At 57.5% G+C, this 21,922-nt stretch overlaps 1 protein-coding gene across 5 annotated transcripts in view; it reads right to left on the minus strand.

Moving 5' to 3' along the window:
* Window positions 1-15,219: 15,219 nt before the first annotated feature.
* ARAP1 (ArfGAP with RhoGAP domain, ankyrin repeat and PH domain 1) overlaps window positions 15,220-21,922 on the minus strand; it is a 61,759-nt gene continuing 55,056 nt past the window's right edge. For all 5 annotated transcript variants that reach the window (XM_046685226.1, XM_046685224.1, XM_046685225.1 and 2 more), the window contains 5 exons: window positions 18,734-18,816; window positions 17,720-17,770; window positions 17,487-17,550; window positions 16,077-16,226; window positions 15,220-15,830 (listed from right to left, as the gene is read on the minus strand). In XM_046685226.1, coding sequence (XP_046541182.1) covers window positions 15,813-15,830; window positions 16,077-16,226; window positions 17,487-17,550; window positions 17,720-17,770; window positions 18,734-18,816 — 366 coding nt within the window. In that variant the 3' untranslated portion in view covers window positions 15,220-15,812. The remainder of the gene's footprint in view (window positions 15,831-16,076; window positions 16,227-17,486; window positions 17,551-17,719; window positions 17,771-18,733; window positions 18,817-21,922) is intronic.

Consider the following 21,922-nt stretch of genomic DNA (forward strand, 5'->3'; position numbering starts at 1 on the left):
AGGGGCCCACATTTTTTAGTTGCGTCCTCTCCTCCATTTCCAGGGCCTCTGTTCACAGTATACCCTACTCTCATGCAAGGAGGGGGCCCTCAGTAGGCCCTGCTGGGGGCACTCAGAGAGACCAAGAGGTTGCAAATTTATGACGATGCCTACACATCAAGGCTGTTAAGGGACACCTTGGCAGCAGAAAGTGCCTCCTATGATCTAACTTCAATTCCCTTGCTCCTCTCCCGCTCGATCTGTGCCCAGTCCTTCCCCAACGCTTGCACTTCATGCTTAGGCCACTTTGCACTCCTACAGTCCTCACACAAACAAAACCATGCTAGTGCTCACCCCAAGGCCTTTGCACATGGTGGTCCCTCCTCCTAGAGCTGTCCCTCAATTCCGCCTGGAGAAGCGACTCTTCCTTCTGAGGCCAGCCCCAAGGCCCCTCCTCTTAAATGTCTTTCTCTGACCCTGGCAGAGACAGGAAAGGCTTCCCTCCACGTGCTCATTGGCTCTGTCCGTCTCCCCGCAGGGCTGCCATGTTTGGTTGGGCACAACCCAGTGAATGGCAGCTGAGTGCAGGAAGAAAGGAACACATCCTGACCCTACCCCTGCCTCTGAGCCCCTCCAGTCCCCTCTCCCTGGACGATGTCATTCACCTGCAGGAGGAGCAGGGATGGAGGGTGTCTCTGCCTCCAACTCCCCCTCCTGTCCTGGGAGACTTCCCTCTCAGGCCTAGCTCACTCTCTTGAAGCCAGGAGATTCCATAGCTGCTCCAGGAAGTTCTTCCTATTGTCTAACCTCACTCCCTTTGCAGGTTGCGCCTGCCTCTTTATCATTATTTTTGGAGTGTTTGCGGACTGTCCCATCTCAATTTTACCATCTGTAGGGGGAATAAAGGCTGCTCATCCCTCCCCACTCTTTGCCCAGGATGTGTTCAAACTATTATGCCCCAACCTGGCCCTGCTTAGGAGGAAGGCCAGTGACCCAGGATGGAAGGACGGAGAAATGACACAAGGCCAGGCTGGGTAGCTGGAGTAGCTGGGCCCTGCAGAGGAGCCCAGGGCAGATTTAACCCAAGAGAAGGGCTGCCTAAGAGGGAAGGGATGAGCATCCTGTCCCTGGGGGAATGTAAGCAGGGCTGGATAGATCTGTGGGCAAGCTGCAGAGAAGAGTGAAGCAACTGCTAGAAGGCAGCCCAGATGCTCTTCGTGTCCTCTCCTCCTCGGAGGCTGCATTGAGCCTGGGTGCCCAGCCCTGTGCTGTGAAGCACGAGGAGGTGGCTCCTGCCTTTGAGGAACTCCTTGGCTGGTTAGGTAAGGAGCTCACACACAGGAGATATAATAGGGGAAGGCTGAGTCTGACCCGCACTCTTGATCTTGTACTATCAGGGAGAAAGACATCAGGGTGGGACATGGGGTCAGAGGGAGGGGGACCCAAGGAGGCCTTCCTTACAGGAGGCTTCCTATTCAAAAGCCCTTCACCAGCTCCAGCTCCCTAATCCTATGAGGAAAAGTCCAAGCCCCTTAGCCTGGCACTTGAGACCCTACAGCATCTGGCGCCTTCTGCCTTCTCTTCCTCTTCTCAACACCCTTCTCCCTCCTGCCAACCCCAACTCTTTCTGCCCCTTGAACCCTTGAACATGCCGCGCTTTCTCACATCTACCCACCTTTACACACTGCTCTCTCTGCTCTGCCCTACCTGGGCAAGTCCTAGCCATCCTTCAAGATCCAGCTCTAATGTCTCTTCCCTCGGAGGCCCTGGCTTGGTGTGGGCTGCCACAGTCCCCAGAGCTCCCTCTGCACAGCACTGTTCACACTGTGGGGCTGTACGTTTGCACTTCTGCCTCCTTCATCAGACTGGGCACTCCCTGAGAGCAGGGTCTGGGTCAGCGTCCACTCTGTGTCCCCAGGGACCAGCCCAGTGGGCACCAAGCAGGCACTGGGGAGTCCTTGCTGAGTAAATGAATGAATAAAGGAATGGATGAATGCAGGAATGGAAGTGTGCAAGGTAGGCCTAAGCAGCAGAAGCCAGAGGAGTGCAGGCGTGAGCTGACAGCAGCACGGCTGAGGGTGAGACTCCCAGTCCATTAAGACTGAAGCAGGGTACTGCTGGGAGCTCTGCCTCCCCCATTTGGCTAGATCCCAGCCAAGCCATCAGTAGCCCCCGGGGACAGGAGGCTGGAGTGGGAAGCAGGAAGAGTGGCAGGAGCTGCTCAGTGGGTAGGGGGAGTGGGGGGTGCAGGGAGCATAAAGGCAGTTAACCCTCCCTGAGCCGGCCCAGCTCAGGCAGGCAAGAGGTCCCGTGCGGGGCCTGGGGGAGGAGGAGACTGAGGCTCAGGGCTGATGAAGAGCTTCAGCCCCAATCTCGTAGCCAGAAGAGGGTGACAAAGCCCTAGGCTCAGTTTCCCTGTCTGGGAAGAGATGGCTCCATGATCTCCAGCCCTCTGCACCCTGGCTGGAAACCCCACAGGGGTCTCTCCACTACCTTACTTGCCTGAGCCTTCCAGGAGTTTCCTTCCCGACATCCTGACCCTCTGAGGTCCTCCCACCGCACCCCCCACCCAAGTCCAAGCCTGGGCCACCTCGATGCTCCCTTCCCATCCTCTTTGCCGAGCCCTCCAACCTCTCCCTTCAGAAAGTCCCTGGTCTCGTCTGCCCCTTGGCCCACTTGGCCCAGACCTTACTGATGCCCACATCAGCCTGGCCTCCACGCCCCCATCTCTCTCATCCAGTTCAACCTTGACAGTGCCACCTGAGGCAGCTTTGTAAAACCCGTATCTGAGTATGTCCCTCCACTGCCTAAAACCTTCCTGGACTCCCCAGGGCCCTCAGGACACAGCCCAAGAAGCCTGGAGTTCAGAGTCCCGCAGGATGTGGCTCCTGCCTACCCCTCCAGCCTCCTCACTCCTCCAGGCACATGCCTGATCCCAACCCAGGGCCTCTGCTTATGCTGCACCCACCCCACCCCCCACCTGTTAGCTCGATCCTGGTCTTTACTGCTTAATTATTCTCAGGCTATTTTATGTCTAGGAAGCTTAGGAGGCCCGAGAGGGCAGAGCCATTACTGCCTATTTCTTTTCTGCATCTCCCCACAGGGTGTAGAATGAAATGTCCTGGGCTCACAGAGGTGGTCACACATTCAGCCACCTCCACCCTGCCTCAGGGGGCCACAGTGTCCCAGCTGTGTCCTCAACCACAAGGGAAAGAAAACAGCCACCCACACCCTTAGATGAACACACACATATAGACACACACACGCACACACCAGCATCAATACACACACCCACGCCAGAACACTTATGTTGACACAGACATCCACATCCACACCCACACGTACAGCAACACTAATATCCACACACTAACAAATAAACACACCAAGACGAATGCACATGGAAACAAACATGCTCAATATTGAGTCCCTCTATTTTGCAGACACAGTACACATATTAACATGCATGTCAACATACACACTCAAACTAACACACATACACACTCCACACGCAGATGAACTCTCGCAGGCACACTGGGATGCTCACACACGCTGAACGACGGCTGCACACCCAGCCACCAACTGGTCCCTCTACACCCCAGGTGTCCTCTTGCACCCTACACACACTCACATACACATACCCTCACGCAGCCTGGTACAGACCTGCACCTCCACAGAATTGGAGACACCTGTCACTTGCCTGCCACCTCGGCAGCCCTCAGACAGTGGAGGGGCACTGCCACTGAACCCCCTCCACTCACCTGCACATGCATCCCCGTGCACGTGGGCACACGTGAGGCTGGCCTCATTCCAACCGGCTCCATGGTTCTCTCTGGGACAGGTGCTTTACGGTAAAGTTCCCAAAACTGGCGGCTCTGAATCCCAATCTCAATCCCATACAATCCCACAGAGGGCAGGCTCCCAGACCCTCTTCGGCTCCAGGGCCACTCTTATTCATTCATATGCACGTTCCCTCTCTCTCTCTCTCACACACACACACACACACACCACACAGGGACACGCCCCGGGGTCCCAAACATCATCCCTATCCAGGGTCCTGAGTCAATCTAACAGCCCTCCTCAGAGCTCCTTGGAACGCTCCCACAGACCTCCCCCACCCCAGCCCCTGAAGGAATGATTCAGATTCATTACAAACCCCTCCCCCAGCTACCAGCCCCCTCTATGGGATCCCAGCCCCATCACCCGCTAGGTTGATGCTAGGCACCCCCACCCTACACAGAGGCCCCCCAGGCTACACTCCAGGCAACCAAGCGCCCAGGAGCAGGATCGATCCTCCCACGTGGCTCAGCTCCACACCAACCCCAGCTCCTTGGAGGGACTCCCAGGACCCTGTCCATGGCATGTCCTGCAGCTGCTCACCCGGACCCCAGCCCCTCGATAGTACTCACGGCTCAGCCGGTCGTGCTGCCGGGTACTGCTGGCTCCTGCAGAGGATGGAGTGGCCGCATGCCTGCCCCATCGCTCCTCATCGTCTGCCTCCCCAGCCAGACTAAGGTGGCACCTCACCCTGTCCACCCTGCCTGGGGTTCCAGGCAGAGCACCTGGCCCAGCAGGCACAGGGACCCAGAGCAGCAGCCTGCCCCCCCACCCCCCCGACTCAGCCTGGACTTAACACCCCAATCCAGCCCTGCTACCCCAGCTGCTCCCGCCTCTCCCTCTCCGGCTGCCACTGCCTCTGCCGCTAGGCTGGCTCTGGGAGGAGGTTGGAGCAGGTCTGATAATGCAGAAGGGGGAGGGAGGAGGGAGGAGGAACAGAGAGGCCCAGACAGAGAGGGAGAGAGGGAGGGAGGGGTAGAGAGAGACTGGCTGGGAGAGAGGAAAAGACTCACACACAGAGGGAGAGACTGAGAGAGAAACAGACAGACAGGAAGGGAGAGAGAAACACATGAAGAAGGATAGGAGAGAGGGATCGGAGGCCCATAGAGATCAAGATGGAAACACCAAGAGATCAGAGAGGCATAGGGAAACACACACATACACAGAGGAACAAAGGGAAAAAAAGTGGAGACAAATGGAGACAGAGAGGAGTAGCCGATAGAGGAGCTAACAGAGAGGGTAATGTTCATGGGCTAGGATGGGATCTGCGGATGAGGGGCGGGTAGACGGGACCACAGCCCTCTGTGACCCCAAGAGAGAGTCCCTCAGGGCAGGGGGGACACTCCTGTGCCCTCCTCAAGTATGGAAGGGCCAGGCCTCCAGGCAGAATTAGCTCCTCTGGGCTCCCTCACTAGGTTTGCATCATGTTCCCAACATGGAGTTGGGTAAACAGGAGGTTCAGAGGGCTTTTGCTGATGGTCTTTGGATTCAGAGCCTTGTCACAGTGTCCACCTCTTGGTGACTCTGCGTAGCTGGGACACTCTGGGAGCTGATGCTGGAACACAGATTTCTACTAGGAGTTGTGGCCACACAGGCTGCAGCATACTCCACATGGCCTTCACTGTCCACAAGCTACAGACATGGGGGATGGCCTGCGGCACCTCTGCCCTGTCCCCAGAGGGCACTCCTCAGGAAGGAGCCTTAACCCAAAGGAATGGGGACATACTAGGCAATGGGACAGGTAGGGAGTTGTCTCAGCAGAGCTCCTGTTGGATGTAGGAGAAAAAGCTCCACACTTTCAGGCAGAAGATGGAGGTTCAAGTCCGGGATCCGCCAGTAACATACTCATTCATTCATTCACAAACACCTACCGCTGGCTAACCTCGTCAGATATGACTCAGACTGCTCCTTGCCTTGGAGAAGCACTCAGGGAAGGGGTGGGACTTGCAGTGTGACAGAGGGAAGCACAAGGTCTGTAGTGCCCAGAGGGGGCCCTTGACCAAGTCAGGGGGTAGTGAGCATTTCCAGAAGAGAGGATATCAGCTGGGTCTTTAAAGGCAAGGAGGGGACCCCAGGAGAAGGGGGTGTATCCCAGGCTAGACGAGCTACATGTAACCTGACCAGTAACCCCACCTCTCTGAGCTGTGGGGGGAATAACTCCTGCCACACACCAGCTCCAGACAGAAAGCCCTGAGACTGAGTGGAAACCTGACCCCTGCTGAGCGCATGGGGATGCAGTCGTTGGGGGGTGGACTGGAATGACCGAGCTGGTGCAGGAGGCCTGTCCGGGCTAAGGGCTACAGAAAGCAGTTGTCTCATGGCTTAGCAAGTGTCAGGAAAGAAAATAGGAGAGAGCCTTTCCTTCCCACTGTGGCCCAAGAAGGTAGAATTTTAGATCTCTGGAAGCTCTGGGCAAACTGTTTTCTCAGCCTGACCCATCCCTGGGACTCGCTGCTCCACGCCTGCCGGCTGGGAAGCCATTCTGGGAGCTCAGACAGCCCAGACCCTGGACCATGTCCAGTCTTGGCCTCTCACAGCTCCCCTTCATGCCCTGAGGAGCCTGGCAACAAGCAGCTGAGTCAGAGGAATCAAAAGATGGCACCTCCTGGGCGTGCCGAGAACAGGTGCGTGGAGGCCTCACCTGGCCCTCAACCTCCCTTCTGCCCTCCCACTCTGGAAGCCACGGTGGAGACCTCATCTTCAGAAGTCTCCTGGGAATATACTCAAGCAAGTCAGGTGGGAGGGAGGGTCTCCTCCCCATCACAATGCCACACCAGACTCCACAGTTGTCCCAGAAGTAAGAAGTCTACAGGTACCAGGTGCGAGATCCAGGATACTGGGTACTTCAGGACTTAGAGACAGGCAGGTGGAAGTTCAAATCCCAACGCTGCCATGTGTCCTGGGTAAGTTATCTAACCTCTCTGAACTTCCATTTAGTTTTCTCATCTGAAAGATGGGGTCACAAATTCCAAGCTCGAAGAGTTGTGAGGTTTGGGGAACGTCTGTGAAGTTCCCAATAAACAGCATGCTCCTCCCCTCCCCTCCCCTGAAGAGGTTGAATTGATGGGGCTGAGGGAGTAACAGCCCCAAATGCTGGGGTAGTGGCTCCTTTCGGGCAGTGCCGGGAGCGGGTAGGTGCAAAAAGGGAAGAGGGCCCGAGACTCTCCAGGCCTGCTCTTCCCTCCTCCACCTCGAACTGGCCTGCATGCAAGACCAGCCTGTGCAGAAACCAAAGGCCCAGAGCGATTAGAGCGAAGCCCCGCCCCGCCGCAGGCCCCGCCCCCGGGCCCTCCCCCACCCGGACGCTCTCCAGGGTGCTGATCTGTGCGTGCCCTGGTCCACCACCCCGCAGCCAGTCAGCAGACAGTTTTTTGCTAGCTGGGAGCCGGAGGGAGGTGAGATGCTCCTGGGAGGTGGGTGGCTGCCCAAAGCGATGGGAGGATGCAGCTTCTGGGATCCAGCCTCCGCCCTGCGCCCACCGCTTCGCGAGGACTGCAGGCCCCACAGGCTCCAGCTACCTCCTCGTGGCCAAAGAAGGAGGCTTCTTCTCAGCGTCCCCCACCCCGCCGCCTCCTCCGAGGCTGTTTCCCTCCCACCTTCCAGACAGCCCCTCCTGTGGCTCATCCTATCTTCATTCCCTCAATATGGGTGTTCCACACAGGAGCACCGGGCCCTGTCTCTCCTCATTCTCCACCCGACCTCCATGGAGTATGGAGCCTTCCCCCAACAGACCAACAACTCCAAGTACCCCCCTGCCGCCTAAACACCTCTCTGGAGCTCCGGATGTCCAGTCCAGGCTGCCTCCTGGACATCTCCTCTGGGGACATCCCATAGTCTCCTCGCACTCAAATATTCAACATCCATCACATCTTTTGTCTCTATCCAAGGCATCAGCACATTTTTAATTCCCAGTCTGGAAACTTCAAAGTCGCTTTGCCTCCTCCCTCTCCTCCACCCTCTGTGTCAAATCGGTATCGAAGAGCTGTCAATTCTCCCTCCGTAATTCTCTCACATCTGTCCACTCCCTGTCCCCCAAGCCCCAGCTTTCATCCCCCTCCGCTGGTCATTCTCCAGCCCCCTAATCCAGTTCAACCTCTCTATTCCTCCTCCACCCTGCACCTAGCACTAGCTTTCTAAGGCATCTATCTGATCATGTAACTCCTCCTCAAAAGCCTTGCATCGCTCCCCAGTGCCCTCAGGATAAAGACCAAGCTCCTCAGCCCAGCAACTGAGGTCTCTTATGACCTGGCCCTGACTGACCTCTCCATCTTCTGCTTCAGATGGAACAGGGTCTGGCCCCTAAGCACATGCCAGTCCTTTCCTCAGTCTGTTTCCCCTCCCAGGCTGACTTCCTTCTCCTCTTCCTTTTGTCTGCCCATCCCCAATCCTGGCCCATCCATCCTGGCCCAGTTCAGCACACACCCTGCCTCCACCCACAGAGAGGGTAGGCAGGAGGGGGTCACACTGGGTTCTGGGTTAAGCAGCCTTTGGCGGCCTCTCCCTTCCCTAACTTGCCATCTGTCCCACTGCCTCATCCCCTTCCTCGGATTCATCCCATTTCTTCTACTGGATCGTGTTTTCCTCAAGGCCAGGCCGAAGTCCTATTCACCTCAGCCCGTCCCCAGCCTTAGAGCAGCCTCACCAGGTACCAGTGAGAAATGTTGACAGAGGGGAGTGGGAAGGAAGGAGAGACAAGTGAGTGTGGAAATGAGACAACGCAGAGCCCAGTCCAAGATCACATGGGAGCAAGCCCTCGGTAAGAAGCCACAGGTGGATGTGGGGACACAGGTGGTAGTGGGGAGGGCCTCACACTGACCTGCTCTGTAGGGATCCACTCTCCCCCAGGGGCAGACTGAGGCTGTAGACTGTGAAATAGCTGCAGCTCTCCAAAGGAACGCTGGCAATTGGCGGAACATGGATTTCACGGAGGGTCGGCCTGAAAACCCCTGGGTGACTCCCTGTGGCTGGGGGCCAGGATGGGCCCACGTCTGGGCCTTTGCAACAGGAGCTCGGGGGTGAGGGCACGGCAGGGGAGTGGGAAGCTCAGAGAGACAACTCGCAGTGGTTCTCCACCTCCTCCTGGACCAGGAAGCTCCCATCTGTGGCTCCAAGGACAATGGCTGGAAGAGCATGATGTCCTTGGTAAGGGCCTGGCATAGTTCCCTGTGTTCTAAGCACAGACCCATCACACCATGGTGACAAGGCCTTTGCTGACAAAGGAATGAAAGGCCACCACAGCCTCCAGAACAGCTCTAAGGTGGGAGAGCTTCTTCAACATCTCAGGAAAGTGGCTTTGGGGATCCAGGACAGAGGGTTGAGGCATTGTGGGCCTGCTTCAGGTTCCAGGATCAGTCAGAGCTGCCCTATGAGGGAAGAGGCGACCCTACTTGGGGACAGTGAACTTCCCATTGATGCCGGACGGGGATGAAGTGGTGGAACAGACGGCAAGTTCTTGGAAGGGAGAGGCAGCCAGAGCTCAGCCCCTCAGCCCAGAATCCAGTGACCCTTCCTCCTAATACTGCCCCGTGGATGGGGTGGGGGTGCTGAACTGACCCAGGGAGAATGGGCAGATTTGGGGCGGGCAGAGAAAAGCAAGAGGAGAAGGAACTCAACCAGACACTTGGAAGTGCCTTCTGCCTAAGGTCAAGGTCATCTCCAGGGATAAGAATAAGATGCGAGAGCCAGTGGAGTCCAATCCCTCACTGTACAGATGGGGAAACTGAGGTCAGAGAGGGCCGAGACTGCCCAGGGCAAACAATGAGAAAAGGGCAAGGATGAGCCTGGGACCAGGGACTCCTGGCCGCTGCACACTCCCTTCCCCCACCCCAGTTTCTCCTATTAGTAATCTTTCACCTCTCTCTCCTCCTCCAGCCAGGGCAGAGGCCCGGGAGAGAAGGCTATGGTTAGAGCTTGGAAGAGATGAGGAATTTGCAGGGATGAGGCAAGGCAGACGTCGCCCCTATGGCTTCAGACTCTGGGGAAGGTTTTGCTCTCCCTGGGTCCCCAGCCCCCTCGCTACCACCACCCTCCAATACAGCACACCAGGATCCTCCTTGCAGGAGGCCCTGAGCCACCTACTCAGCCCTAATCTACCTCGTCCCCCTTAACTCCCTGCACCTGAGGGGGGGCAGGAGGGGGTGTGACTCAGTGGGATAAAGGCAGCTGCTATATTTGAATGATTACATAAACCAGGAGGAAGGCAGCTGCAACGTGACTCCATCAAGGTCGGGAGACAAGTTGAGGCTGGGCCCGGGAGGCAGGGTCTCCTCCCTCCATCCAGAGGCTCCAGCCTGGACTTAGACATGACCCTAAAAGGAGCTGGGGCTTGGGAGCTAGTTTCTGCATTGCTGGACTGCAAGGGAGGTCTTCCCTAGGGCTAACCACACCAGGAAGCCTGTGTTCCCTCTCCATCTTCTTAGAAAAATAACCTCCTGGCTTCTAGACGCCCTAAGGCCAGACCTAGACTAAGTCCCAGATGAACTCTCTCCAGAAGGCAGGCAGAACTGAAAACACGGATTGTCACTAATTTAGAAAAGAGTGCCTGCTGGGGAGGGCACTGGGCATGAAGCCTTGGCTCACCCGCACCGTCTGGGAAGGATCTGTGTTCCCTCCCAGCCATGCCACTTATCAATCACCTGACATTAGCCTCAGTTTCTTCACCTATAAAATGGGAGCAGAAAGTATCTTCCTCATAGCTTTGTTCTAAGGATTAAATGAGATGACACGTGCAAAGCCTTAGCCCAGCAGGTGGTGAGTGCTTCATAAGGGGCTTCTCAGCACCATCATTTGCATCATTATTACTACTGCCCACATTAAGGACTGGCTAGAGACGTCCCAGGTGGCTGGATCCCAGCTTGGATTGACTCCTTTGCCCCAGTGACCACCAACCTGGGTGGAAGGTGGGAGACCAGAGAAGAGCACTGAGGTCTGAGAGTCAGCTCAGCCAGAATTACTGTGTGCCCCTGGGCAAGCCCCTGCCCTCTCTGGTCCCCCGTCTATAAACGAAGCCTCAGGGTCCCCAGCTCTGGAGCTCATGTTTGCCAGAGGATTTCCCCCTACTGGGATTAGTGACTTGTGGCCTTGGGAACAGTGGTACAAGGAGAGCTGGTCAGGGTGGGGGTGTCCTGGGGGTGGTACGAGCTGGAGGCGGGTGTGGCAGCCAGTACTGGGGACCAGCACTAGACCCACCTCCTCAGGGCCTCTTGGCAGCTCCTCCTGGGAGCTCTGGGGGCCCTCCTGGAGGAGGAAGGCTGTGCCCACCCAGGCTGTGTTGCCATGACGCTGGTCTCCATGGTGCCAGGCACGCAGCCCTCCCCTCACCCAGGAGGAGGAACTGAAAGTGACAGGAACTGAGGAGGCACAGGCCCTCGGGCCCTCTTGGCCTGTCCCTCTGTCTCCATCAGCTCCTGTGATGTCCCGTCGTGAGCCCCTCAGGAGGAAAGGCAGGGAGGAAGGACAGTTTCCACCTCAGTGGGTCAAAAGAGTGACAAAGAGAGGACTCAATGACTGAGGTGGAGGGAGAGACGTACAGGGGTGCAGAGAAGTGGAGAGAGGGAAGGGCTGGGAGGGCTGTGAAGAGAGCCGGAGGGGGCGAGGGGGAGACGGGGAAGGCGGGCGGTGGGGAAGCAGAGCAGCTACAGTCACGGAGGGGAAGTGCCTCGCAGGCTGACAAGTGGTGGGAGGCACCGTCCAGCCCATCTCTTTGGTCTCAGTGTTTTGAGGTGGGTGGTGGTGGGAGGACAGAGTGGAGGAGGAGAAGCAGGAGGGAGGGGGGCAATTTTCCTAGAGAGCTTGTCTGTGGAGGCGTCATACACGTGCCGTGCATGAGCGCACGTGTGTGGGGTGTGTGTGTGTGTGTCTGGAAGTGCAGGCTGAGGTGTGCAGGCATCACGTGTGTGCAGGGCATGAGTGTGTGTGTGTGTGGCATGCATGTGCCTGTGCCACTGTGTCTCCAGGGTGATAAATACAGCAGTTGGAGCTGTAACCAGGGCAGAGAAAGTACGGAAATTTCCACAGGCTGAAAGTGGCATAGGAGAGGGGCACGCTAGGGCAGGACCAGAGAACCCTATCCCTGACAGCTCTTCCCTGAGCCAGTCCCTAGCTGGGTGCAAGTGACATGGGCGTGCACGTACACACACGCACACACACACCCCCCCCAAGTGCACACAGTACAGTCAGATGGAAGTGCAATCCTGAAGAGCTTCCTGAAGGAAGAGTCATATTGGAGAAGAGGTTGGGAGGTTCTTACCAACCAGCTGAACTTATGCCAGCTGTACTTACGTGTCTATGAGACAGACAGACATTGCCCAGATTAGGGTCTGGGTCACTGAGGTCACAGAGCTGACTATGGGAATAGGAACTATTCCTTTTCTGGTGGGGGAAGACCCAAGGAGCCCATTTAACTGGGATGTGATGATATTTAAGAGGCGGGGGGGTAGAGGCAAAGACCCCAACACAAGGCATGGGGGGCAGGCCCCACAGTGCCCGTGGGGCACTAAGCTCAAGCCACACCAGGTGCTCACTGCAGGGTCACAGCAGCTGGCCCAGGCTCATGCCCCCCCCCCCCCCCCCCCCCCCCCCCCCTCCTGGAGTCTCCCTCTCAGCCCACCTGCAGAAACACTGCTGGCCCTCTCAGCTCACCCCTCCCTCAGGTCTCTTGATCAGGAGCCCACCAGAAGGCTCCTCCTTCCCCCACATGCCTTGCACAGCTGCTCCCACTGTCTTCAGTTGAGCTCTGCACACAGTGGACACTGAAGAAAGGCTTGTTGAATGAAAATATATTGGGCCTGGAAAGGACTCTGGATGCCATGATGTCTCCCCAGACCTATCTGGGAAGCGGAATATCAAGGGGCAGTGCTAGGTACTTCACCCTCATTAGCTCATTTAGTCCTCCCGTTAGTAGGTACCAGGAATATCTCCAAAGTACAGAGGAGAACACCCAGGATCCGAGACCTCAGGAACTTAGCCAAAGCCACACAGCTTGTAGATGGGAGTGGTGGCATCTGTCCAGCTGGGATCCAGACTAGTGCTTTTCCAAAACAGCCAGCTGTGGGCAGGGGGCTTGGAAGCCACCAGAGCAGGGGCTAGGAGAGAAGGTCCAGCTCCAGGCCCCCTCCAATCAGCTCAGGAGGAAGCGGGGAGGCAGGGCCCGTCTTCCCCTCCCCCACCCCATCGATTTCCTGTGGAGCCCAAGGGTCTCCTGAGGCCCAGGGGCCCTCCGTGGCTGCTGGACGCCTTGCAGGGAGGCCAGGTTGAGCAGGAAGGAGGCGAAGAGAGAGAGACCGACATCCCACCCCCTCCTCCCAGCCCCCACTCCCAGCCCCTCCCCCACTCTCCCCCCTCAGCCTCCTCTCCATCCGCAACATCCTCATTCCCCAGGCTCTGACTTGCCACAGCCTCCTCTCCAGGGCTCCCTGTGGTCCCTCAGATTAGGCCTGGACTTGGGTTGACCCTCAAAGCCCTGTCCTCCACCCCCAATACTTCGACTCGTCCCCACCATGTGTACCTGCCAAGTTCCAGTCTCCAGGGTCAGCTTGGGGGCACCTCCTCCTCTGGAAGCCCACTCCCTCCCCAAGAGCTGCTCCTCACCCCTCAGCAGGTCCAGCTCTGGGCTCCTCACCCATCCCCCCCACCCCAACCTCAAATAATCTGTGATCAAACGACCAAGGGTACCAAGAGGCCCCATTTCTAGGAATCCTTGTGACACAGACCAGCAGAGCCTCCTGCCCTAATCCAGCCGACACTGTTGTCATTGCTGTAATTCATTAAGGTTGTGCTCTGAAGGCTCCTGTTGGGATGTCATCTCCAATCCCAAGGGAAAGCATTTGAAGGTACCATTAACTCCTGACAGTTCAGATCTCCTTCCCCAGGGGACAAATGGGGCCACTTAGAAGAGAGCAGAGTTGGAACCAGGAAGGGAGTGGAGGAGGGAGTCTCCACAGTGAGGCAGTGAAAATGGACCTCAGCCCTGAATCAGGAGAGCTGTGTGACCCTGAGCAAGTCACCTCCCTTCTCTGGGCTTGGTTTTCTTCCTCTCTAGGAGGAGACAGGGCTTAGAGTACTGGTGCTGACCCATAGTAAAGGTTTGCTCTCTCTTCCTCCTGGCTCCTGTAGCCCAGTTGCCCAAAGCGCATTCCTCCACTGTGCTGCCTTCCAGAATATCACCAGCCTGGGGGGCACAGGCAGGGACAGGTCCCACCCCACACTTCAAAAGAACAAGGCCTGGGCCAGGATGGCCACACCGGGGCCTTCCAGAACCTATTATGAGACCAGCAAAGTTAAGCTGTCTGTGGCTTCCCCCTGGTGGCCCAATGCAGTCACTGCAGCCAGTCCCTGAACAGAGGCAGTAACAATGGGCAGCTTAGAAGGGAGGGAGCTCCAGTCTCACCCATGCTCTCTCTGGGCCTCAGGGCTAGCTGGTCAGTCCAAGGTCAGGTCCAGGGAAGAATTCTAGCCCCTGACCCTTTGGACAAGGGTCTTGTCCTGGCTGCAGGTACATGGTCAGCCTGGCCTGGAGCAGCCCACCTAGGGCAGGATAACAGTGGGAGACTCAAGGAGCTTAGCTGCAGCCTGTGAAACAGGCCACAGAACCAATTCCAACCTGGCATCTACCCCCCTTCCTGAAACACAGGAACAAGGAACCTGGAGTCCAGGTCCCCAAGACGCCCATCCACACCCAGGCCTCCCCCCTGAGCTGGATCACATGAGTCAGAGGTCACGTGACCCACCCTCCCCCTCCTTTGCCCAGCCCCACTGGCGGAGGCTGAGGCTGAGAGGTCAGCCTGTCTGCCCGCTGGGCCCCTGAAGAGAGGACAGTAATGAGGCTCTAGGCAGAGGCGGGAATGTGGTGTCTGGCACTCTCCCAGGGAGTCCCGAATCCTTCTCGGAACAGCTCATTATCTCCCCAACTTGCCAGGGCTTTCTCTTCTTGGAGGAGATGGCCAGGCAGTGCCCAGTGAGGCCGCCTCTGGAGGGGTGTGCACAGAAGCCAAGGGGAACCTGGGGCCCTTCCTCCTAACTGAATAAAGCTCCTGTGACTCTGACCTTGTGCCTCCAGAAGGGCTGATGAGGGGCTGCCCCGAGTCACTCACATGCCACACCCAGGCCCCGGGTCAGACTGCAGCAGGGAGAGGGGCTCCGTCCAGCTGGGGTCTGTCCTGGCTGGGATCAGGACCAGCATTCCCCACCCTGGCTGCACAGGAGCTCAGTGGAGACGGTGTGGAGCGAGGCCGGAGCTCAGCCTGGGACAGGGGAGAGTGTCTGAATGGCTCAGGCCTGGAGAGAGCAGAGCCCAAGTCCCAGCTTCAGGGCACTAGGCACTCACCACTGGGTCTCCTGACCTCCTGTCCCCTGCTATCCCGGGACACCGAAAATCCCTAACCAGTCACAGGCCTCAGTACCACAGGATAAAATATACAGATATATTTATATTATCAAAAGGTCCCCAAAGTGGGGAAGGGGCACTGGGTGGCCTGGGCCCCCCCAGTCAGCCCAGACAGAAGAGGGGCTGACGTCCCCCAAGTCCAGTTCTTGGCCCTGTAGAAACCGACCCAAGAGCTCCCTCCCCACTGCAGCTGAGTGTTCCTTTACAGCATCCGCCTTTTGCCGTTCTGGAGTTTGTGGCAGGGGGGTGGGCTCCCTTCCAGCGGGGGCCCAGGGCCTTGAGCCTCTGTGAGGATGATGGTCCTCCAGAGTTCCTGATTAATGCCCATCTCTCCAACCCCTCAAACTCAGGGTAGGTGACCCTGGGGGGGCACAGGCCAGGCCAGGAGGACCGAGCTCCTGAACAGACCAGGTGGGGGGTTCCTCCTCAGGCAGACTCCGCTGCCCCCCATGCCCCAACCAGGGAACCCCGTACTGCAGTCAGGATGTGGGATGTGGGGGTGCGGCTTCCTCATGCGCCTCCTGTGGGCTCACACCAGGTACGCAGGGCATGAGGGTGTCTGAACAGGAAGGCTTCATGGCGGCAGAGTCCCAGAGCCTTGGGCTGGCTCCTGCGCTCAGACGTTTCGGAGGAGCTGTGGGAAGGCACAGAAGCCCAGATTCTATCAGCACTTTGTGAAGGCTCGCAGGGGCCAGGGGCCAGGCAGAGAGGGGGCTCCCGCGAACTGTGTGAACCAAAGGGGCCTGTCAGGACTCCTACTGAAGATGGAGGGATGGGTCATGGGGCACTCAGAGAAGCTGAGTAGAGAGGTGAGTCAGGTGGAAAGCCGGCTCCAGCCATGTCCCCAGCCCCTTGCCCATAGGGATGGAGGGCCACTCACAGAAAGGGGGTCCGAAGCAAAGGCAGCCACACTCCGGCGCATTTCGTTCTCATTGCCGCGCAGGGGAATCAGCGATATGCTGCCCAGCCGGACCTCAGGCACCACCCGGGACACGCGTGAGGGCTCCGAGGGCCACACCAGGCCATCGTGCTAGGGAGCAGGGGAGAGGAGGGGCGCTGGGGCCTGGGCTCAGCTTCGACTCGCTCAGACACTCAGCTCTGGGTCCACCCACCCTTTCCAGGAATGTCTCCAGCTCTGATCTGAGGTGACACCCTCAGCTTTGATCCCAGCCGACATGAGAAGCAGCTGCTGTTAGGAGAACATGACTGTATCCCTGGCAAAACACAGCCAGTTATGTTACTTAACAACTCTCATCTCCGGTCCACAAACAGACCGCTTCAAGAATGCAGCACCAAGGAAACAGTCCTGGAGAAACACGTCTGCCTCCTTCCACCAGGAGCCAAGAAAACTACAGAATCCACCCTGTTTCCCTTTAGACCTTGACTACCAGGAAGCTCGGGGCTAAAAGAACTCAGCCCAGGACCCTGGTACAGTTTTGTGTCCCTTCTCCCTAAACAATTCTGAGCTCTCATTTAAAAACCTTTTTTAAAGTCCAACCACCCCTCTGGCCCTGCTCTGGCTCGAAGTCCTCCCCAGCCTGTCCCGCCTGGCCCACTGCAGCAGCCACCGCACAGACCTCCTCACTGCCAGACTCGGCCCTTCAGTCCATCCTCCTTGGCATGCTGACCCCAAATGAGCCTTCTCAGACTCAAACCCGCACGCCACTCTTTCTTGCTTAAAACCCTCCTTTAAAACTGCCGACTAGGTCAAGTTCAGCTTCCTTGGCACGGCCTTCAAGGCTCCTGGAGATTTTGCTCCTGAGCCCCTTCCAGTGCCAAATTCTGGCACTCCTGGCCTCTCCCTTCACACCCTATTGGACAATCTGTAGTTTTCTTGTCATGCCTTTGCATAAACTATTCCCTCTGCCTAGAAGCTGTCCCCCCACTCCCCTTTCTGTTTGGTCCCCAAAGACAGCTCCCAGGACACCCTCTCCCTGCTGCTGTCCCCACCCTCCCCACCAGCTCCATGAGGCAGGGTCCCTAGCTTCCCTTAGTCACCACAGCACTGACCACCCGGGGATGAACAGGCACTCTGGGTCTGTTTTCCTCTCCACAGGGGAGCGCCCAAGGGCAGGGCCCTGGGCCCACTGTGTATAGCGTGCCTGGCTCAGGGTTGGACCAGAGTGGGCACTAGGAAGGATTTACTGAGTAAACGAGCAAACAAATTTAAAGCAACTCAAAATCTTGAAGTAACTGGTGGCCTGAAGAATAAAGAAGCAAACACAGCTGTTTTCCATGATGGAGCCTCCCGGGATCCCATGCCACCCCACCCCATCCCTGCCCAGGGTACCTGCACAAAGAGGAAGGTGGCAAACCACTCCCGGAGCTCCATCTGCGTCTCACAGCAGAGGTACCTGCAGGGTAGGACACAGGTCTGGATGCTGCCAAGGGCCCAGTTGAGCGGGGTCATCCTGCCCGTCTCCCCCGCCCAGGGTTTCGGGGTGGGGCACAGATCTAGAAGGTAGGGGGACCCAATCAAGGGGGACATGCTACCATCTCTCCTCAGCCTGGGCCCTCGCTCACCACTGCTGCTTCTCGTGTTTCTCTGTCTCGTGCACCACCGTGAAGCCCCAGCTGCAGAGGAGGAGCGGGTGGGATCACTTGACAGCCCACAGAGGCCTCACAGCCCAGGTGCCCAGGACAGAGCCCAGAAGCCCAGGCCAGAGCCAGGGGCAGAGTTCAGAGCCTTCTCATAGGTGCAGCACAACCTGGCCACTGCCTCTTCCCCTCACAGCCCCCACCAGCCTCCCAGGCCCTCGGCTCCCCCGCCCCCAACCCCAGGCCAGCCCAAGTCCCCAAGAGACACAAGAGGCACATCCCCAAGAGGCACAGCCAGGGGGGGCTGGCCCCGTGGCCGAGTGGTTAAGTTCGCGTGCTCCGCTGCAGGTGGCCTAGTGTTTCGTCAGTTCGAATCCTGGGCGCAGACATGGCACTGCTCATCAGACCACGCTGAGGCAGCGTCCCACATGCCACAACTAGAAGAACCCACAACGAAGAATACACAACTATGTACTGGGGGGCTTTGGGGAGAAAAAGGAAAAAATAAAATCTTAAAAAAAAAAAAAGAGGCACAGCCAGGGAATGAGAGGGGAGAGTCAGGAAACCAAGTCTAGTGACTGCAATTATTAACAATAACAGTGGCTATGCATCACTTTTCAACTTTTAAAACACACAACCACGCTTTGAAACAGGTGTACCATTACTTTCCCCATTTGACAGACGTGGAAGGGAGGCACAGAAAGGTCCCAGAGTGAGTCAGGGACAGGATGTCAATCCAGGCCAGTGGTCCTCCAACAGGGACTCGGGGCTCCTTGGTCGGCTTGTTGGGGCACAGACCCCTGGCCCCACCCCAGAACCCACGGTTCAGCAGGTCTGAGCGGCACCTGAGAATCTGGATTTCTAACGTGCTTCCAGGTGACGCTGCTGCTGGTGTGGGGACCACACCCTCAGAAGCCCTGTACTAACCCATCAGGTTCACAGCCCCTCGCTGTGCCTCCCCATGAGTTCTGAGCCCCCACAGGCCCCAGCCCCGCTCACCAGGTGGGCGGCCGGAGTTTCTTCTTCACTCCCAAATAGACTTTGAGACTCCTGATGGGCCACTCCTTCTCCGGCCGGTGACTCTGGGGTGGAGGAGGGCAGAGGGAGAGGGCACTCCAGTTAGGGTGGGCACCAGGGTGGTTCTCCCAACTGGGCACCTCCCTCCTCCCTCTCCCAGCCCCCTTCGCATCCCAGCATGGGGAAGCTCCTCCAGGAAGCCTTCCTGGCAAAGCCCTCCCTGCTCACAATCCTGCCCGACGAAGCCCCCCAGGCCTCTCTCCCTGCAGCAGCATCAGACAGTCAACCCTCAGTCCCCGAGGCAGCCGTTGCAGCGGGGCATCCAGAGGAGTGACTCCCAGTGCCTCCCTGCTGCCCGGCCAACTGGAGAACTGACTTGCAGCCTCGGCTGGACCAGATGTCGGTGGAGGGAGAAGTGTGCACATCACGCTCTGACACAAAACTGCCGAGCAAGTGTGAGCGGAGAGCCTCAGCGGCTGTTTGTGTCTGTTTGTCTCAGGTGACATATTTGTCACCCTTCCCTGCCCCACGGAGGCTCCAGGGTTGACCGTGTGAAAAGAAGGCTTGTAGGTCAGCAGTTACTAGCTCTTTGGTTCCACGAGGGGAAGGCTAATGACTCAAGCTGAAGCAGAACGGCTGTTCGGTAGACCAAAGGAAGAACTTCCCCGTGGTCTAGGTCAGGAAGCGAGAGACTGATGTGCTGGGGAGGGGCGCCAGATCACTGATATGCTCACCTCCGGCCCCGCCTCTGCACATGGGTCTGCGCTTATGGAAAAGAGCAGGCTGGCTCGGAGGCAGGGGGATGGGAGCAATGACCCCCCTGGGAAGAGGCTGGCTGGAGGGTAAGGTAATGAGCCCTCCTCCTGCTCTGAGAGCCACCTGCTCAAAGCCCTGCCCCCACCAGGTACCCCTGGAGCCAGCAGGGGCACTGGGGTGGACGGCAGGGGAGCGGGACTCACTTACAACCGAAACTGGGGGTCAAAGATTGAGCCACTTCTACCCTGTTCCCCACCATCGCTCTCAGCCACCCCCAGGCATGGCTCCTCAGCAGGAAGAAAAAAGGGGACTAGGGCATTGTCAGGGAAGTGGAGAATTTCAGGAACTGGTGGCCTTTCCTGTGAGGTCACAAAAGAAGAGGCTGCCTAAGGATTAGTGAAGACTTCGGTGCTGTCACAGGGGTGTGGTTTAAGAGGAGCTTACTAGGGACCTTTTGCCCTAAACCCCCTAATGACCAAGGCTCTGATGGGGGAGCCCTATATCTCTGACACCTAGCACCTGACCTGACAATGGTCACATGCCCAAGAAGGCCTGGAACAAGCCGGGCTGCAGGCATGGGATGATCAGGGCTGTGTCAGGGAGGGAATTGGGGCCAGGAAAGGGAAATCAGGCTGCAGATATGGGAACAAGGTGTGGGGAGAACACAAGGAAAAACCCACATGCAAGCAGGGAAGAAGCCAGGCTGAGAGCACTGAAGAAATCCAACTGTAGGTTGGAAGAAACCAGGTAGAGGGGATGGAAAGACTGAGACAGAGGCTGTAAAAGAAATTAGGCTGCAGGCACAGACGGCACCAGGCTCAGGGCATGACAGAAGAAAGGGTGGAGGGAAAACTGGGCTGCAGGTACAGAAGGAATCAGGCTGAGGGAATGGAAAGCAGGCTGCGGGTATGAGGGGAAGAGAGCTAGAAGCGAGGAGTAAACTGAATCAAGAGTGGAAGGAGCAGGCCTGGGGGTGTGACAGGAATGATGGCTCCAGTCAGAGCGCAGAGAGACCGCAGGAACTGAGCTCAAACCAGGCAGTGGCTCCTCAAGAATCTGGAAAAACAGTCCTCAGGCCTCCGCTTCCCCGGGCCCCAGTATGCATGGCATACGTGCAGCATGCGTATGGCACGTCCAGGGCCGAGACAGGGAGGCTGCGGGGCCTACTAGGGGGCGAGTGGAGAGTCAGTCAGTGTCATCTTCTTTGGTGCCCAAAGACTTATTTCCAATGAAACAGCTCATGTTTCCAGCCTCTCTGAGGGATGAGGTCACTGTCAAAGAAGGAAGTTCAACCCTTGAAGCTCAAAGACCTCTGCTGGAACCAAGATCTTTCTAGAACGTGCCTTTGCCAGGTGCCAATGGGTCTTTAACCACGAGAGATTCCCCAGGACGAGGCTTGGGTGTTCGCATATCCTGAACTGCCAGGGTCTGTCCCAATTTCAAATCTTCTGTCCTGCTGCCTCATAAACCAGCAAACACCAGAATTACCACAGGAGTCAAAACACCCCTCTTCCTGGGGCTTCTGTCAGGCCCGAGGTACCGCAGCCCCTGGGGAGAGCACTGCTCAGGCCGGCCCCGATCAGCCCCTTGCTGCTGAGTCCTTCACTCTTATCCTTCAAGGGGTAAACAGCTGGAGCTCTGATGCTAATCAATCTGGATTTAAGTCAGAGTCTGCCGCCCAGAGATGGCCTTGAGCGAGTCACTTGAAACCTGCTTTCTGGCCTATGAAACGGGGGTGATGCCCTCCTCACAGGACAGTGGTGAGATTACGTCCCAGTATGTGAAGGGCCCAGCACCAAGCCTGGCTTGACAGACATTAGCTGTCTTTTCCTGATTCGAGCTCTCCTGCCTTCTCCCCTCCATGCCAAGGGATCAGCAGCTGCTTTTCCAACTGCCCCTTGCCCACACTGACAGTCTTGCTCTGCTCCAAGGGGCTAAGCACCCTTAGACAGAGGGGGCCAGGAGCATAACATCCTAGAACCAAGGGGGACTGACTAGAGGGGTGGACAGGCCCAGAAGAAGAATGTGATCACAGAGAGAGGCAAGGGAGAGAAGAGGAGGCATTCCCCACAAGGGTCAGCAGGAGCCCAGGAGGCATTAAGAGAGGTATAATGTGCAAAGAGAAGAAGCCAGGGTCCTGCTCTATCTGCTCTGCTCCCTCCATGGCAGTCAGGCCTGTCTGGAGGTCCTCAGGAGATGCAAGGGGCAGGAAGGCCTAGAGACACGAGTCGGGCAGCTGTGGGAGCTCAGGCGAGTCCCCTGGGCTTGGAAACATGTTTCCGCTGCCTGTCTCTGCAGGGCATCTATGCTCTACGGCCCCTGAAGCACAGTTGGGACCCACAGGGGCACCTCAGGAGGCAGATTCTCAGCTAAACCGGAGCAAGGCCCTTCTCCAGGCAGAAGTATCCCTCTATG

Source organism: Equus quagga, chromosome 14 (assembly GCF_021613505.1).
Source record: "Equus quagga isolate Etosha38 chromosome 14, UCLA_HA_Equagga_1.0, whole genome shotgun sequence".
In the NCBI taxonomy this organism is placed as follows: domain Eukaryota; kingdom Metazoa; phylum Chordata; class Mammalia; order Perissodactyla; family Equidae; genus Equus; species Equus quagga.